Source organism: Hemitrygon akajei, chromosome 21 (assembly GCF_048418815.1).
Source record: "Hemitrygon akajei chromosome 21, sHemAka1.3, whole genome shotgun sequence".
Lineage (NCBI taxonomy): Eukaryota > Metazoa > Chordata > Chondrichthyes > Myliobatiformes > Dasyatidae > Hemitrygon > Hemitrygon akajei.
Window position 1 is genome coordinate 21,463,727 of NC_133144.1, and position 13,731 is coordinate 21,477,457.

General features: G+C 46.4%; 1 protein-coding gene across 5 annotated transcripts in view; it reads right to left on the reverse strand.

Moving 5' to 3' along the window:
* The window catches only part of malt3 (MALT paracaspase 3), a 133,753-nt gene that overhangs the window by 40,756 nt on the left and 79,266 nt on the right, over positions 1–13,731 (reverse strand). For all 5 annotated transcript variants that reach the window (XM_073024980.1, XM_073024979.1, XM_073024982.1 and 2 more), the window contains one exon: positions 11,800–12,003. In XM_073024980.1, the coding sequence (XP_072881081.1) occupies positions 11,800–12,003 (204 nt within the window). The remainder of the gene's footprint in view (positions 1–11,799; positions 12,004–13,731) is intronic.

Sequence of the window (13,731 nt, forward strand, 5' to 3'; positions counted from 1 at the left end):
TGTCACTTACCCTATGGTAGTTACGTAACTTATTCAGTAGTTGACCAGATATTAAGCAACAGGAAGATCTTATCACTTTCTGAAGGATTTGCAGTGGTGATAAGAGATTTCAAAACCAGGGTCACTAATATTTAATTCAGGCATAATTTCACCCATTTTCCCAGGTATAACTTATTCTTTACTAACGCACGAGTTTATCCAGCTTCCACCTAACAAAGCAGCTTGGGGCCGGTGTTCACCTGAACCGGCTGCCACTGGCTGTATGTACAGTCTTGGCATCCTGATCAGAACTATATACCTTGGAACTCTCACGGTTTTATACAGAGCCTCAAGTAATTTATGAAAGTGTTTATAGATTTTAGAACTGAGACAGGTCACTGAAGGTCAAAAAAAAGTAACCAAAAACTTTGCATGTACATGATGCCAGCACTGCATTAACATCCAATTGCAACTGTCCTGAAGTCTGAAAGGTCCTAGGCCACCAGCACAGGCGTCTTGTTAAAAGAAAATGAATACATTTTCAGGGAACTTGGGTCAAAGGTTTATTTAATATCAGAGAATGTATACAGTATATAACCTGAAAATCATACTCTTCACAGACATCCTTGAAACAAGAAGCCCATAACTGAGAGTAAGGAGTTATGCTCATAAATAAGGTTAGAGATGGCTTTTGTGAATCATCAAAAGTGGTGTAAAAAACCTGGGCAGCTTAGCTTTTTCTTTGTTATATATAAAATGTAATTCCATGCATACATGATCTGGAAACTTTAGCTATAAAAGTTGTTGTAATGTCAATAATGTGTCTACCCTCTTAATGGACCCAACCTTTGTATCTCCCAGTGGTGTCTGCAGAAATAATACAGGGCTCCTTCTCTTCCTCCATGCTTGTCTCCTTCATTACATCCCTGTTACCAGGTGAAACTCCGGCAAGCCAGAAATAGGTCACTCCACTGCCCTGACACAGGCTGCTGCCGCCTCTTATATCCATTATTCAGCTGATGCCAATGCTGACAACGAATGGAGGAAGTGGACAGGGTGCACTCCTTGGGAAAGTTACGCTTTCTTGAAATAGTTGTTGTCCACTAATAGCTAAAACCTGATTAATTTGCCAAGTTTACATAAAATTATCATTGCTGACACTACTTAAAATTCTTCCCCATCACCATTTTCAAAGGCAAGCTGCCATAGTGTGAGACAAACTTATTCCTGCAAACCTTACCAGCCTATCACAGCAGGAGGAAGAAGACAACCAACTAAGCTGGTTGAAGAATATTTTGTGCTTTAAACTCTCTTTGTGCTGTGATCTCTCTTATCAGGGATGAAATGGTGGGGCGAAGGAAGAGAGGCCACAGTTTATTTTTTCAATTGTTCATCTACGGCAGGCTTACTCTGTGGATGAGGCAAGTCTAACTGGAAGCAGAATGGGGTTCAGCACATATTTGACAATGTGTTTTATCTGCATGAGGGTGAATCTTTATCAGACTCTGAAATTATCAACCAATCTTCATGATTCAAGGAATGGACAACAAAATGGTAGATTGCCCAGCAATATCCACATCCCATGTGTGAATAAAAATTAGTAAAAAGGTGGCACTATTTGGGAACCATGTATGTTCATTTCTGTACCACATCCAATGTATTGAAATAATCTGAAGTTTCGTAGGTGCTTTGCACTTGCTTTGTTCAGGTATAGAATCACATTATATTCCAATTTGCTGCTACAATCTCAATTTCATCATGAGTGATGCTTTCTAAGGAATTTAATGGATGTAAAATGGTTTGGGATGTCCAGAAGGTGAGAAAAGTAAATATCAATCTTATCCATTTTCACATATTTAGCTTTGAAAAGGGATGCAATGACACTCGTGTGGTTTTTTGGCCAATTACCTCTTTCCATCCCCTCCTGTGGACTTTACTAGACACTTCTTTCTTCACATGATTCCTTACCAAATGTAAACCACCAACTTACCTTGACAATTTGAGAACCTGTGGGCAGTCTCCATTTCTAATCTATAGATTAATATCAACACATCACTATTACAATTTTAGACCATGACTCAGTTCATAGACTTCTTGGAAAGTCACCTCAAGGTCTGTACCAAAGCTCCTCCATCTGTTTCTCTCATTTTCCATTGCGTACATTGCTATACATAGAGAGTTATGTGTTCATATCTTGGAAGTGTGGTTAATGGGCTGTTTGTCATAAACTCTTTAACTGAACAGTGTGTGCCATAAATCTGGCTGAACATGTCACAAAGATGACACAGCAAAACAAGGATAAACATTTAGTAGATGTGAATCTTGAAAAGGGTCTCCATGCCACAGCTTCCTGCTTCTCGGAACCTCACTTTGAGCTAACTAGAATCAAAGCCTCACAGAATTAATCCTGAGTTCATCTTTGACCTTCTGTTCATGAAGCAGCAATCAAGAAATTGATGGTTGTTTCTTTGTTTAAATATAGTGGATATTACCTTAGCTTTCAACACTTCCATAGAAAACTCTGGATTCAAGTTAAACTTCAAAGTTTTTAGCACAAAATATAGGCTAATAGAACACTGCAGCAAGGAGGAACCAGTACATGGTCAGCAGGATTCTCCTCGGTCTGAAAAGTCTACTGTTTATTTCTTTCCACAGATGCTGCCTGACTTGCTGAGGTCCTCCAGCATCTTGTGTGTTTGCTCTTGTTAATGGCCAAATAATTTACCTTCATGAAACTAGTTGAAGCATAAATATTAGCCAGGATATCAGTGAAGAATTCACCATCTTTATTCACCATAATACAGTGGGATCTTCTGCATCTCAAACAATAGACAGGACCGTGGTTTATTATCACACCCACATAATGGTACCAGCCCATACCATGCCACAACTGTTTAATGCTGCACCAGCAAATTAGCCTAGATTTTGTGCTCAATTCTCAGAAATGGGATTTGAAAGTTCAGCTTTAAAACAGACATGGGATACTTGGTGCACACCATGCATTCATTACAAGTAGCTGCCCTATAAAGGGCACAATATCTCTGCAGCTTGACTGCTCATACTTGCACTACTCATGGAAGATGCTTGTTTTAATTGTTAAACATTCCTGCGGGAAAGTGAATTGGTGGGTAGCATACGATGATACGGTAGCGCAGCGGTTAGTGCAATGCTATTACAGCTTGGGGCATTCCAGAGTTAGGAGTTCAATTCTGTGCCATTACGTAAGGAGTCTCTGTATGTCTTTCCTGTGGAATGTGTGGGTTTTCTCTGGGTCCCCCAGTTTCCTCCCACAGTCCAAAGACATACCGGATAGGTTAATTGGTCATTGTAAATTGTCCCATGATTAGGTTGGGTTAATTGGGCCTGTTGGGAGTTGCTGGGTGGCATGCCTCGAAGGGCCTATTCCGCACTGTATCACTAACTAACTAAATAAATAAAAATATATATACTTCTGTAGCGGTGTGCAACACACAGCGCTGAAATAACAACACGGAGTCGGTAAACTGCAGTTAAAGAAGATTTTATTCGAACTTCGCGGCCTCGCTTTAAAGCCTCCCTGATCCCGCCCTCCCCGGGCGCGGATACTGTAGGGGGCACGTATTCACAGCCCCGTGCCGGCTTTTCCCTTTGTTGGTGAAGCAGACCTGGCCTTTGTGCCGGCACACTGGCTATTTGTGAGCCGGTTCGAGTGCGCTAGGAAGTGGGTCGCCACATAACCCCCCCCCCCCCAGAACCAGCGATACACCCCCCCAATGTCCACAGTCTGGTGGGCCAGACCCTGTTTGGGAGGTCGGCCTCTGTGCTGCGGTGCCGGGAACTCGACCGGTTGCGCCAGGTCCACATGGGCCGGTTTGAGTCGGTCCACCGTGAAAACCTCCTCTCTCCCCCCAACGTCCAGCACGAACGTGGACCCGTTGTTCCTGAGCACCGTAAACGGCCCCTCGTAGGGCCATTGCAGCGGTGGCCGATGCCCGCCCCTTCGTACAAACACAAACTTACAGTTCTGCAGGTCTTTGGGTACACAGGTCAGGTTCTGCCCATGCTGTGAAGTGGGTACGGGGGCCAGGTCGCCAAGCCTCTTGCGTAGTCTGCCCAGGACTGCTGTGGGTTCTTCCTCTTGCCCCCTTGGGGCTGGTATGAACTCTCCTGGGATGACCAGGGGTGCGCCGTACACCAACTCGGCCGACGAGGTGTGCAGATCCTCTTTGGGCGCCGTGCGGATGCCGAGCAGGACCCAGGGAAGTTCGTCCACCCAGTTAGCTCCTTGCAGGCGGGCCACGAGAGCCGACTTTAGGTGACGGTGGAAACGCTCCACCAATCCGTTCGACTGTGGGTGGTAGGCAGTTGTGTGGTGCAGCTGTGTCCCCAAAAGGCTGGCCATAGCTGACCACAGGCCGGAGGTGAACTGGGCGCCTCTGTTGGAGGTAATGTGGGCCGGTACACCAAAGCGGGACACCCGGGCGATCAGTGCCCGGGCGCAAGATTCGGAGGTGGTGTCGGTGAGCGGGACCGCCTCTGGCCATCTTGTGAACCGGTCCACGATGGTCAGGAGGTGCCGCGCTCCTCGCGACACTGGCAGGGGGCCCACGATATCCACATGAATGTGGTCAAAATGCCAGCGGGTGGGGTGGAACTGCTGCGGCAGAGCTTTGGTGTGCCACTGCACCTTGGCCGTCTGGCAGTGCATGCACGTTTTGGCCCATTCACTGACCTGCTTGCGGAGTCCGTGCCAAATGAACCGGTTGGAGACCATCCGGACGGTTGTCCTGATGGAGGGGTGCGCCAAGCTATGAATGGAGTCGAAAACACGGCGCCGCCAGTTTGCCGGGACGACGGGACAGGGTTGGCCGGTGGTGACGTCACAGAGTAGGGTCCTCTCACCTGGGCCTACGGGGAGGTCCTGGAGCTGCAAACCGGAGACTGCGGTTTTGTAACTCCGGATCTCCTCGTCTGCCTGCTGCGCCTCTGCCAGCGCCTCAAAGTCTACCCCTTGGGAAAGGGCATGAATGTTAGGGCGAGAGCGCGCGTCCACCACGACATTGTCCTTACCCGAGACGTGCCGGACATCCATCGTGTATTTGGAGATGTAGGACAGATGGCACTGCTGGCGGGACGACCAGGGATCGGACACCTTCGTGAACGTAAAGGTAAGCGGATTGTGGTCCGTGAACGCGGTGTAGGGCCTACCTTCTAAGAAGTACCTGAAATGCCGGATTGCCAGGTATAGCGCCAACAGTTCCCGGTCAAAAGCACTGTATTTGAGCTCGGGTGGCCGCAGGTGTTTGCTGAAAAACGCCAGGGGTTGCCAGCGACCCTCGATGAGTTGCTCCAGTACCCCACCGACTGCCGTGTTAGATGCATCCACTGTGAGGGCGGTAGGGACGTCCATTCTGGGGTGCACTAACATCGCGGCGTTTGCCAAGGCTTCTTTCGTTGTAATGAAAGCGGCGGCGAACTCCTCGTCCCAGGTAATGTCCTTGCCCGGACCCGACATCAGGGCGAACAGGGGGTGCATGATTCGGGCAGCTGAAGGGAGGAAGCGGTGGTAGAAATTCACCATACCCACGAATTCCTGAAGGCCTTTGATTGTGTTGGGTCAGGGAAAATGGCGGACTGCGTCTACCTTAGCGGGCAGAGGGGTTGCCCTGTCTTTAGTAATCCTGTGGCCCAGGAAGTCAATGGTGTCGAGCCCGAACTGGCATTTGGCTGGGTTGATTGTTAGACCGTATTCACTCAGTTGGGCGTAGAGTTGACGGAGGTGGGACAAATGCTCCTGACGACTGCTGCTGGCTATGAGGATGTCGTCCAAATAGATGAAAGCGAAGTCCAGGTCGCGTCCAACCGCGTCCATTAACCGCTGGAACGTCTGTGCGGCATTCTTCAGGCCGAACGGCATGTGGAAGAACTCGAAAAGGCCGAATGGGGTGATGAGTGCCGTTTTGGGGACGTTGTCCGGAAGCATTGGGATTTGATGGTATCCTCGGATGAGGTCTACCTTGGAGAAGATCCGTGCGCCGGGCAGGTTTGCTGCAAAGTCCTGAATGTGCGGCACAGGGTAGCGGTCCGGTGTTGTAGCCTCGTTCAGCCTGTGGTAGTCGCCGTATGGTCTCCAGCCCCCTGTCGCTTAGGGCACCATGTGCAGGGGGGAGGCCCATGGGCTGTCGGACTGCCGTAAGATCCCCAATTCCTCCATCCTCTTGAACTCCTCCTTCGCCAGCTGGAGCTTGTCCAGGGGAAGCCGCCGAGTACGGGTGTGTCGGGATGCGGTGCTGTACGCCGTGTTGGGGCATGGCTGCCGTGAACTGCGGTGCCAGAACCAATTGGACATCTGCCAGGACTCTGGTGAAGTCATTGTCGGACAGCGTGATGGAGTAAAGGTGAGGGGCTGGCAACTGGGCTGCACCCAGGGAGAACGTCTGAAAGGTCTTGGCGTGGACCAGTCTCTGCCTCGGCAAGTCGACCAGTAGGCTGTGAGACCGCAAAAACTCTGCACCCAAAAGCGGTTGGGCTACGGCGGCCAGTGTGAAGTCCCATGTGAACCGGCTGGAGCCGAACTGTAGCTGCACCGTACGGGTGCCGTAGGTCCTTTCCGTGCTGCCGTTCACAGCCCTCAGGGGGGTCCCGGTTCTCTGTTGCGGGTGTCGTAACTCGTCGGAGGTAAGACGCTGATCTCAGCACCGGTGTCGACCAAAAAACGGCGTCCCGACCTCTTGTCCCACACATACAGGAGGCTATCCCGATGGCCAGCCGCCGTGGCCATCAGCGGCGGCTGGCCCTGGCGTTTCCCAGGAACTTGCAGGGCGGGTGACAACGGCGGACTTCTGCGCCCCACCGCTGGTGGTAGAAGCACCATTGTTCATTGGTCTCCTCACCCCTGCCTCTGGGGTTAGCGGGCTCTGTGGCCGGGCCTGGTCTGGTTTGCTGCTGGGAGTGTGGCCTGGTGATCTGTGCGACGGATGCCCCACTCTCCTTCTTGGCTTTCCACAGCAAGTCCGCCCGGGCTGCCACCTTCCGGGGGTCGCTGAAATCTGTGTCGGACAGCAGCAGGTGTATGTCCTCGGGCAGCTGCTCCAGGAATGCCTGCTCAAACATGAGGCAGGGCTTGTGTCCTCCGGCCAGAGACAACATCTCATTCATTAAAGCCGATGGAGGTCTGTCCCCCAAACCATCCAGGTGCAGTAAGCGGGCAGCTCGCTCGCGCCGTGAGAGTCCGAAAGTCCTTATGAGCAAGGCTTTGAATTCCGTGTATTTGCTGTCCACTGGGGGAGACTGTACGAACTCCTCAACCTGGGCCGCTGTTTCCTGGTCGAGGGAGCTCACCACGTAGTAGTAACGTGTGTCCTCCGAGGTTATCTGCCGAACGTGGAATTGGGCTTCTGCTTGCTGGAACCATAGGTGAGGTCGCAGCGTCCAGAAGCTTGGCAGTTTTAACAAAACTGCATGAACAGATGCGGCGTCGGTCATCTCCGGTCCAAATATCGTTTGGACCGTCGGGGTCACCAATTGTAGCGGTGTGCTACACACAGCGCTGAAATAATGACACGGAGTCGGTAAACTGCAGTTAAAGAAGATTTTATTCGAACTTCACGGCCTCGCTTTAAAGCCTCCCTGATCTCACCCTCCCCGGGCGCGGATGCTGTAGGGGGCACGTATTCACAGTCCTGTCCCGCGTGCGGATGCTGTAGGGGGCACGTATTCACAGTCCCGTGCGGGCTTTTCCCTTTGCTGGTGAAGCAGACCTGGCGCCCTTTTGGGACTGGCCTTTGTGCCGGCGCGCTGGCTATTTGTGAGCCGGTTCGAGTGCGCTAGGAAGTGGGTCACCACACTTCGATAATAAATTTACTTTTGACTTTATTGTGCAGCATTTCCAACTAAACTCTGAGCTACAATTGGTCCGGTTGTGGTGGTGATTTATGTGTGCATGGGGATGGACATTGGAAGCCAAGAAGATAAACATTATGATGTATTGTTAGGAGTTCAGATCACATTTACATAGGTCACACAGACCAGGTGGGATATGAGAACAGCACAGTGGGTGATGGAAATGGCGATGGTGGGGAAGTGTAGGGAGGGAATGCGGGTACAGAGATGACTTTTATGCAAATGATGCTAAATGACAAATTGTAATTTTCCAATTATACTAAACTGTCAATTACAACCACTTGTGGACTGCTGAGGTCTTAAACCATTTAACACATGCACACATACACACAGTATAGACAGCAGATGATGCAAGTCAGCTGAAATATGGTCATTCTGACTTTAATGATATCATGAAAGTATAAGGCATTACTCATGCCATTTGTCTCTTAAGTCTATTCATTTCATCCTCTACACCCCCACTGTCATCAAGTTGTTGAACCAATCTGAAAATTCCTAATTTGGGTTCTATTTCAGTTTTCTGCTGAAAAACTAACTTACACCTTTATACTGAATAGACTAGATTACTGCAAAGCCCTTTTTACTAGTCTTCCAAAGCAATCTACTGAGAAACTTCAATTCCTTCAGAATGCAGCTGCTAGACTTTTAACCAAAAACAGGATGAAGGAATGTATCACTCCCATACTAGATACTCCTGTATCTTTTAGAATTGATTTTAAAGTCTCTTACTTGTTTTTAAAGCTATTAATGGTCTGGGACCAGAGCACATCACAGAATTGTTTTTCCTTTCATAATCCAGCTCGAGCTCTCAGGTCTTCTTCCGCCAGTTTCTTAAATTTAAACAATCTCATTCAAAAGATAATTGGCAGGTCAGCTTTTTTTGAACTACACTCCTAAACCGTGGAATTCAATGCCTAACACTATAAGGGATTCAGACTCAGTTGACACTTTTAAACACCAGCTCAAAAGCTATTTGTTTAACCTTGCTTATAACTAACATCTTTCTGCCATTTATTTTCATGTTTCTTTTTTCATATTTACACTTTTATCCCATTGTAATGTACTATGGACATCATCCGTATGAAAAGTTACAATTATATTTCCCTCAACTTAAACTGATGTCACATTATTTTTGTTTATTGTGTTGTGCAAATTATATATCATTTAAGTTTATGGAATTTTCATTTGTCATGTTTGTAATGAACTGCTGCTGTAAAAGGCTAATTTATACCCAGATTATGTATGACAATGACAATAAACTTCAACTTGGACTTCTGAAAGCACAAAGGAGCTATAAAAACAAACTTATTAAATTAAAGTTGCCTCATATTCCGCTGTGAACATCACAATGTTTTGCCAGATAATGTTCCTGAGAATTGTTTTGCAATGTGATACGTCATCAAAGACTCGATATAAATAGAAGTTGTTCTCGCTGTTGTATTACATTCTGGAAATAGGGAGCATCTGGAATGAGACAATCTGCTGTCTTCTACCACTCTGCAGCCAATCAAAATAAGCTAGAATTGGGTGACACGTTAGTATTTGTTGTTTTACCTCAGAGTCAAGATCTGCCAGTAGCCTGTGCTTACTTACCAATGGCAATGTCCTAGCACAGCTACGAACATACGCTTCAGAAAGAGAATGGTTTGAATTACAGGGTCTCACTGTTTCACGGTTCACATGCATTCATCCTCTACACATTCAGATTGCACTGAATACTTGCACCTCGCATGTTCCAAAAGACCTGCCATTCACTTTCAAGTCCTGGAAATTTTCAGCCCTGTGTCTGAATGTAAGGCCCACCAGATCAGGGACAACTTGACCTTGCCAAAAATACAATTCAATCATGAAGAAGGTATTACTTCATTAGGAATTTGAGGAGATTCAGCACGTCACCAAAGACTCTTACAAATTTTTACAAGTGAACTGATACAGTTGAATCACAGCCTGGTAAGGAGACTCCATTGTGCCGGATCACAAGAGGCTACAGACGGTTGTAGACTCAGCCAGCTCCATCACAGGCACAACCCCCCCCCCCCCCCCCCCACCCAAATCAAGAACATTTTCAACAAGTTTGCATCCATCACAAAGGACCCTCTCCATCCATAACAAGCCCCCTTACCATTACTACCATGGGAAAGGTGGTACGGGAGCCACAAGACCCACACTTCCATGGACTCATGAACATTAACACATTATTCCTTTTTTTTGCACAACTTAACCATTTTTATAACATGGTGATTTTATGCCTTTCCCCTGTACTGCTGCCTTAAAACAACAAATTTCATGTGATACATATTAGTGATAGTAAATCTGATTCTCACCCTAGACGTAGAAAGGACTAAAGGAATGTTACGTTCCTGCTCCAAAGAGAACTAATTGGCATGATTTCAAAGACACTTATCCTCTCTGAGGTGAACTGCTGTTCCTTAACAAGGCAGTTTTTTTTATGAGCAGGAATCAGCGTTACTTGAAATAAGAACATGAAGGAAAAAAATTCCTGTAGTTCTAGTGAAGTATATAAGGGACGAAAGGCCGATACATTGAGCCATTCATCTGCCTACAACCACCAATGGAAATTGTGCTTGGTTGTACAAAATGTATCCTGTACTGAATGCCAGTCTCTCAGTTAGCTAGTCTTCTCACTCTGTGTCCTCTTCCCTGAATATTGGTTACTGAGAATTACTAATCTAGAGTGTTATTATATGCATGGTTAATCCATTCAGTTGGCATTCCCATGTGCTATTTTAATAAGGTCTTTAGGTCATTTAATTTAAGAAACTGACGTCTCTGATGAAAAGATATATAAACACCAGATTCCGACACCTACTCACACATCCCGCCCACTCTCCCAAACACCCACCATTCTGAATGAAGAGCTAAAGTTTAAACTCCATTCACTGTCACCAGTCTGGATACAGATACCAGGCGAGACAATCCTAAATATGCAAATTGTCAATGCCCAGCAGCACGATCGGTCAGCCTCATTGATTTCAACACAGCATCAGAGAGAATTACAGCGCAAAAGGAGGCCAATCAGCCCATCGTACCTGTACGTTAACAGTAATTAGAAACTATCACTACTGCACTTTTGCTTCAAAACGTAACTGAGTTTTAAAGCTGCAATTGAAATTTTTGTAGTATTATTATGGGCTGAAAATTAACTCAGTACCACTCCTGATCCCCACTGCACTATAAATGAAGACATGCTCTCATTAATTAGCCTTTACTTCCTCTTTATTAAAAGCAAATATTAATCTCAAAGCTATAGGGTGTAATGAAATTTGATATAGTTTACATAGTTTATTGCTTTATTATTTATTTATTTATTTATTGAGAAACAGTGCAGAATTGGTCCTTCCTGCACTTCAAGCCGTGCTGCCCAGCAATCCCACAATTTAATCCCACTCTGATCAGGGCACGATTTACAATGACCAATTAATCCACCAACCGGTACCGGAGTCTTTGGACTATGGGAGGAAACTGGAGCACACAACGGCAGGAAATGAACCTGGGTCACTGGTACCATAAAGTGTAGTGCTAACAACTATGCTACAGTGCTGCCCCGCAAATCTATATTACTGTCTATATTTTCTCATTGTGGTTGAAAACAAGTGTTCAGAAAAGGTAAATAGTTGTTTTGAAACTATTCCTGAAGATCAGAAAGCATTAATGTATGAATACATGAAGACTCATATGAATATACAGTAGACTAATACATAGAGACTTTTAAACATAAGGAAGACTAGAGACTACTCCTCAGAGCAGAGAGTTCCCAGTAATTAAAACAGTTTATAAACCACAGGACGCGAACTGGAACAAGCAGCAAAATAATTCTGACAAATTGAAATTCACAGGATGAGGAAATGTTAAACATTTTTCTTGCTGATGTGGATCACACGTAGCAACTGAGTGCATGGCTCCCTCATGATCACTCACCATAGACACCGCTGTCCAGCAGTTGGAGGAACTGTTTGACTGCACTTTGCATCTCCTCTTTGGTCAAGTCCAGCAGGGAAACTACCCGGAAGTCCAACTGCTGCAGAAGATTTGACAGTTCAAAAACATCCATCATGGTCGCTACCAGCTTGGGATGATTTACATAGTTCATATTCCCAATCAGCAACGCCACTTTGTCAGTTGCTGAAATACAAGGAGAAAATAATGTTGGATTGGTGCTGTAAAAACTACTAGGCAGAGAAAATCATAGGCTGCGGGATGGAGCAGCTTACTACTTTGAATCAGAAGAAGTACTCAATCCACAGATTTAAGTACCAAACTTAGTCTAAAGTCTGCTAGATTTTCAGATGAAACAATAAAACAATAAAATGTATCTTTTCTGGTTCGTGTGAAAGATCACAAGGCAAAATATAAAGTAGTGTAGGGAATTATTCCTCAATAGAAAACATTAGAGAGGAATAAAGTTTTCCTGGGCTTCCAGCCAGGTACAGGTATCAATTTTAACTGACATTCCCATGGCAAACATTGCCATCTTCATCCAGAATGTCTAAGCATGTCTAGTCCAGTGTTATTCAAACCCCCGTAGTCCATCCCTCCTGATTGGTTAGTTCTCAACTGTTGTCTGCTGTCCCATCCTGTTAACAGTCGCACTCCAGATGGGACAAGCGGAAACCTGACCAGCGTGAAGCCTTTCACATCATTATTAGGGACCTCAATCAGACTTGCTTGAAGAGATCTCATCTCTGCGCAATTACCATCAACATATCACCTGCAGCACCAAGGGTCCCAACACAATCAATCACTGTTTCACTATGATCAAGAACGGCTACCATTCCATACCTAGAATGGGTTTCGGGGATTCTGATCATCTGGCTGTCCTCCTCTTACCCGCACACAGGCAGAGGTTAAAGAGCAAGGCGTCAGAGGGGAGGACAGTGAGGTGGTCACGAGGAGCAGCTATGGGACTGCTTTGAGTCTGTGCATGCTGAAGGACACATCAGAGGATGTGAATGAAAATGCCACGGTTGTTATGGACTTTACAAAGACCCTTGTGGATGAGTGTGCCGCATAAAATCATTCAGAGTTTTCCCCAACCAGAAGCTCAATAATCCAAGAGATCTGCAAACACCAGTGTCCAGGTCTGGCAATCAAGGGAAGTACAGGAGATCCAGCTATGACCACTGGAAAGCCAGCTCACATGCTAGGTGGCAACTCCAGACCAAACTTGAATCACGGAAGGATGCACGACAGCTGTGGCGGGGCTTGAATGCTATCACCATCTACAAAGCAAAACCAAGCAACATACAGCAAGTGACAACAAGGTTTTGCTCCCAGATGAGCTCAATGCCTTTTATGCTCACTTTGACCAACAGAACATGGAAGCACCTTTACAAACTCCTACGGCACCCAGCAACCCTGTGATTTCAGCCTCTGAGGATGACATGAGAGCATCCTTCAGGAGAGTGAACCCACAGACAGCATCTGGCCCAGATGGGGTAATTGGCCGTGTACTAAAGACCTGTGCTGATCAACTGGCTGGTGTGTTTACTGATATCCTTAACCTCTCGTTTTGGCAGTCCAAGGTACCCACCTGCTTCAAGCGGGCTTCAATTATACCGGTGCCCAAGAAGAATGTGGTAACCTGTCTCAATGACTATTATCCAGTAGCACTTACATCCACAGAGATGACGTGTTTTGAGAGATTGGTGATGAAGCAACCTGGATCCGCTCCAATTTGCCTAGCATCACAAAAGGCCAACAGCAAATGCCATTTCTGTGTCTCTTCACTCAACTTTGGAACATCTGGACAGTGAAGATGCATACATTAGAATGCTCTTCATTACCTACAGCTCTGCATTTAACAACAACGTACCCTAAAAACTAATCAATAAGGTCCAACACCGGGGCCTC